The sequence below is a fragment of the Pygoscelis adeliae genome, unplaced genomic scaffold (genome assembly GCF_000699105.1).
Source record: "Pygoscelis adeliae isolate BGI_AS28 unplaced genomic scaffold, ASM69910v1 Scaffold21, whole genome shotgun sequence".
NCBI classification, from domain to species: Eukaryota; Metazoa; Chordata; class Aves; order Sphenisciformes; family Spheniscidae; genus Pygoscelis; species Pygoscelis adeliae.
This window is the reverse complement of record NW_008824243.1, coordinates 3,875,076-3,880,603: the sequence shown is the minus strand read 5'-3', so window position 1 is coordinate 3,880,603 and position 5,528 is coordinate 3,875,076. Positions and strand designations below refer to the sequence as shown.

At 40.5% G+C, this 5,528-nt stretch overlaps 1 protein-coding gene across 1 annotated transcript in view; it reads right to left on the bottom strand.

Annotated features, from left to right (window-relative positions):
- NMU (neuromedin U) overlaps nucleotides 1-3,475 on the bottom strand; it is a 13,438-nt gene extending 9,963 nt beyond the window's left edge. Inside the window, exon 1 of the mRNA XM_009335141.1 lies at nucleotides 3,425-3,475. Within this exon, the coding sequence (XP_009333416.1) occupies nucleotides 3,425-3,475 (51 nt within the window). The remainder of the gene's footprint in view (nucleotides 1-3,424) is intronic.
- Nucleotides 3,476-5,528: the final 2,053 nt, after the last annotated feature.

The following is a 5,528-nucleotide window of genomic DNA, read 5'->3' as shown; positions in this document are numbered from 1 at the left end:
ACCCCTGCAGGTGTATGACACACACATAATCTCTTGCACGATTATGATATGTGCTAGCATGTCTTATGCATGCCAGTCAATTTGTGTGAGTCACCAAGCAGCCAATACCCAAGGTTTGCACTGATTTCTTTGGCAAATGAGGAGCCTTACAAGGTTTTGTTTAAAGGAGGTGGTTCCCAAATCACAATGCTAGTAAAAGATATATTCAATATATTTCAAGGGATCTAAACTCAAAGAGCACTGTGGAAGAAGTCATTGCTGTTGAACTTAGACATGTCAGCACAGAATGGAATGTTACACACATAGACACAAAACAAAAAACCCCAAAACCAATACAAAATCCACAAACCAAACCAAGAAACCCCAGCCCCCACCAGCCTTTTCATCTGGCTCAAAACAAGTGTCCATTTAGCTCTGCATCTTGTCTCCAAAAATGGAGATACACTGGCACCCAGGGAAGAGCCTAAGAAAAGACCGGTGGTCTAGTAAAACCCATGCTCTCCAACCACAGTGGATTTCTGTGCTGTGAATTTGACTAATCTCTCTCTGAACCACTGTAAACTTTTAGTATCCACAATGTCCTGTGGTAAGGGTTTTCTAAACACTGCGTGAAATACCACTTATCTCTGTCTTGATCAGTCTTTTCAAAGCTAGCTTCATTCAGTGCTATCATGATCTTGTCTTGGAAGAAGTAATGAATAACGATATAATGAATAATGATTCCTACCCATTGTCTCTCTTCTGTTCATGACCTTGTATAGACAATTAGTCACATCCCCTTTCTGTTGTCTTTTTTCCAAGGTCAAAGAATCCCATACTACTGAATCATTTTTAGTGGAGTTATTAATTGGGGAGGGAGAAGAAATGGAATAAAGGACATTTGAATTCATGGAAATAATATTATCAGTGCTGAAAGCTCAAAGTATTCTGTAAGGAAAAGAAAAAAAATCTCCAGTACTCCAACTGAAGCTGCACGGTTTAATAATAATGAAAAAAAAAAAAAAGGCTTAACTTTTCATTATATAACTTTAAAATTGTATCAATAGCAACCTGCATTGGTATGCACTATTTCTTCCATTGAATATTTAATACTGTTTATCTAGATGACAAAAATCTTTGTCAATCATATCGTTCATAGACTGCATAAAAAAATGTGGGTTTGTTTTTTTTTTTTAAATAAAGAGTAGGCAATACAATGGGTCTTATGACTTTATTATAGGTAAAAAGCCCTAAACAGCACTCTTTAGCAATGAAAACACTAAATGAAAAAAAGCAATAAACAAATAATGCATAGCTGAGTACTTTGAGACAAGAGATGATTCATTTCTCTAGAGACAATCTACAAGAAAACATTAGCAGAGACAGTGGGAAAGCTAATATCTCACAGAAGCCTCCTTTCAAATAGTTTTTGTTGGTAACACATTCTCCCTGTTCTCTTTTCCCTTCATCTTGCATTTGTTTGTCTCTGGGTGTATTAGTTCAGCTTCACTGCTTTCAGGGTAAGGAAGTGTAGAGGGATAAATCAGCAGTGAAGGAGATAAACTAAGCTGAAGTCATTTTGGAAGCCTATGTTAAACATTTGCTGTTTCTTCTTGTTGAGGGTTTTGTTGTTGTTGTTTATTGGTTTATTTGCTTGTTTTGTAGTTGGAGGCGACTATTAAAGAACTACCATAATTCAGTGGCAGGACAAGCCAGACACTGCTTTGCGTTCAACACAATGCAAGGCAAGGCATCTCTCAGCTAAAACCTGCATGGACAAAGCAAGGGCTGAGGAAAAGCCACAGTTTTGTTTAATTCCTTTTTAAAAAATAAAAATAAAAATGTAATAGCTTCTATCATCCTTGAAGCATCTTCTCAGTAATTTTCTCTCCTATTTCAGAAGTGTGGCCTGAGGGTGGGAGCTTGTGAGTTGTTTGGGGTTGGTTAAATAACATAAAGAAACAAAAGGATGCAAGCATCAAGTAAAGGAACACAATACTTAGTTACAGAGTTCCCGTATTTATAAAGTCAGAGTCATTCCTGGAAAATACTAGGTTCATTTAGAGGCAGGGCTTCTCCTGAACCATCCTCTAACAAAGCAACAAACAGGGAAGAACTGATTCTTTTCACTCCAAGAAACGCTGGTGAACTAGTACGATTCTGTGATCAGACTGATTTAGGGTATATACCTAGGCATCTAATTCTCTTTCCTTAGACCCTCCCCAGTCCTGCATTATTCTTGCTACACTAGTAAGTTTTATATTGCTTATATTATGTAATTTTACACATAGAATTTAGTATCTTATGCATACTTTTTTGTTCGCTGAAATCAACAGGAACTTTGCCTTTGCCTCCAGTTGCCGTAGGAAAAATCCTGTGTTACAATCAGCAAATCTTAGCAATAAATGCAAAAATGTAGAAAACAGCATTTTTCAATCCAGCATGTGAATAACTCATTTTCATGAACTCCTTAAAGCTATCAGGACCTTACTTCCCAAGAGACCACTTTTTCCCAGGAGATAAATATCACCAGGGCTTGTTCAAGTGCCACTCTGGAAACATGTTAGTGTTTGAGTCAACACTTCCAAAATGAACTAAGGGGAGCTGACAGCAAGGGAAGCGTATCCTGTAATGGCCTTAATAGGAAGAAATTTATTCTCTGCATCTGTACCCCTGGTGAGTCACTTGCTTTCTAATGTTATCAGAAGCTACAAAATTAAATGTCAACAGAATACTTGAAGGTTACAGCAACGCCAGGGCATGTGAGTTGCAGGCTAAACCCTCTCTGCGTGTTATACATTGCTGCTCCATCTGTTCCCAAAGGGCAGGGAAGAGCCCGTGTTAACACACGTGTCACATCTTAGAGCCAAAACAAATGCTCATTTCAAAGATGAGAGTGGAAGTTGTGATAGCGATCAGTTCCAAAATGTTAGAAGGGCTGATCGACACAGTACATTATCCTTCACCTAGTAAATTGAGAGGCTAGGATAGGATTAAATACAGTGTCCCAGCCCTTTGTGCAGAACAGAAGAAGCAAGAGGTAAGATTGGATGAATTGAAACAATTACTGCATATTGTGTACAGACTATAAAAATACCAGATGGGGCACTGTGTGGTTTCCAGAGACAGTGACTGCCTGGTCACTGACAGTTAAATGACAACTGTTATCAAACGTAGCTCTCCATTGAGCCAAGTCAGTCTTTTCCTGGAACGACATCTCAACACCCAGCCTCAACATCCTCCTGGAGCAACTGCTCAGACAATCTGGAAAATAAGATGTTTCACCTCTTTGCTGATGTCAGGATAGGAGATGTACAGGAGAAGCAGGACTGGAAGAAGCACCTGAACTCTCCATGCAAGAGAAATACTGGAGAGTGAGGTGTGACTTCTGATGGGCGCAGAAGAAATGGAGTGTATCATACGGCAGTGTGCAGATGATGCTTACCTCTTTCCACAGCTGCAAATCCTGATCTGCCTTGAGTGCTTGAGATGGCATTGGTGCACCTGGAAGCACAAACCATGCTTAGCAATGCTGTACTGCAAAGGTTATTTTTATAAGTAAGCCATGTCAGTGATTTAAATAAAAACTCTGAACACAATATGACACCTAGCACACTTATCCTTGTCCAGTCGTTTCTGCCTGCTGTATGTCAGCAACACAGCAAGAGGCTTCTTCACAAGTTCACAGCAGATACTGATGCCCACACCTCTTAGTAAGAAACAGTGTGGAAGTTACTCAGCTTTCACCAGAGGTCAGGCTAGCATTAGACCGTTCTGAGCAATTAAGTAGCAGGCAAGAAAATTTGCATGGCAGCTCTCGAATGCTAAGACCTGCTCAGGAAAACACATTCCAGCACCCACAACTTCGAGCTTTCTGAGAACTCAGCCCGCCTCCAGCGCATGCATCGCAAGTTGAGAATCTGGATCCTACCTCTTGCTTTGTTGTATGTTACAGTTAAACAATTAAACATGTGCTATGATAATGTATGCTTGCATATGAATAATACCCGTGACATGAACGTGGCATCTTTGAGGTGATAGACAATATGTGTACAACTGGTTTTGTTTCCTCTGTCTGGCATATGTGATGTGGAAAAGCTCCGTCCCTTAGAAGACTGAATGTGTTATTAATTGCATAATGCTGCAGTGATGCTGTGCTTGGCTTGGGGGCAGCTCCTTTCTCCATCTCTGCCCACCCAGGCTACAAAACTGGAATTCACTGTCCCTGGGTCCCTCCTGACACAGCACCCAGAATATCCACCTGTCCACACTGTTATTTTATCTGGCAGTATATTTCTAATAATAATGTATTAGCAGAGTCTCTGTAAATAATAGAAATGAGCATCACTGAATTGTGAGTACACTAGAGACCACGCAAGCATATCGATGTGGGGATGGGTGGTGAGGGTGGTGCTTTATCTGTACAGTCCTAGCACTGCAGGAAACCCTGCAAAGTCATCTAATTTATCCCCCTGCCCAAAGCTGCTGCCCATGAGCCATGCCTGACCAGTTTATAGACTGTTCTTAAAGATCTCAGATTAATAGAGATTTTATAACCTCCTAAACAGTCTGCAATTACCTGTGGTCACTTCCCCCCCCCCCAAATAATTGAATGAAATTAAACAAAAAAAGAGGTGAAGGTAGACTTAGCTAGAATGGTCAGGTGAGCAGGGTACGAATGCCCATCATCTCCATTTGTTTTACATGTACCACGAATAACAGTAATTACAACAGTAGTTAGTTCCAGGCATTAAAGGGTGGATTTCAAAACCACATTTTGGTACTGGCAGAGACTTAAGGTGACTAATTATTCTGGATGTTTGTTTTCCCCAAAAAAGAATTAGAGGGGCTCTTAATTTCACACTATGTAGAAGTGGGATATTTTTGAAATCTCCAAGATGTTCACAGAACAAGAAAACTGCTTTCCAGTGAAAAATTTGCTTTTTTGGATGTTTGTTTTCGGTCAAGGAAAAACACCAAATAAATTAAAGGTGCTACAATTTTCTTACTTTGTTTTCTATTCTTAAATTAATATATTCAAATTGGAGCATTGCCTGGGACTAGTAACCTGGTTGTCAAGAGTGGAACTGGGTAACACTTCAAATTAGCACACCTTCCCCATTAAACCTTTGCCTGCCTGTCTCCGAACACTGCTTCTGCCATTGTTTGGTTCCCAAGGCTTTCCAGGGGGAGCGGAAGAAATCCAATAGCCTGTAAAGCTTAGGGAAGCAGGCAAGAAAGCCTGAATACCACAGCTTGCTTCCCCCCCCCCGAGCATAAACTTTTGGACAGAGGAGATGTGATTATTTCACTAGCTCATAAGTTTCCTTAGCCCTTCTCCACTTACTCACAAACCTCTTATCTCATGTGTAGTCCCATCTGTTTTGTGCTCACACCTGGGACTACGTGCCCCCCAGTGCCGAGCGGTTTCCCTCCATCACCCCATGCAGAACAGTGCTGCAGCCCTTAGGGACTTCAATCATTTACACACAACGGCACACATGGGGAAACAGTAAGTTATCTTGTAATATACACAAAATACATGGGGA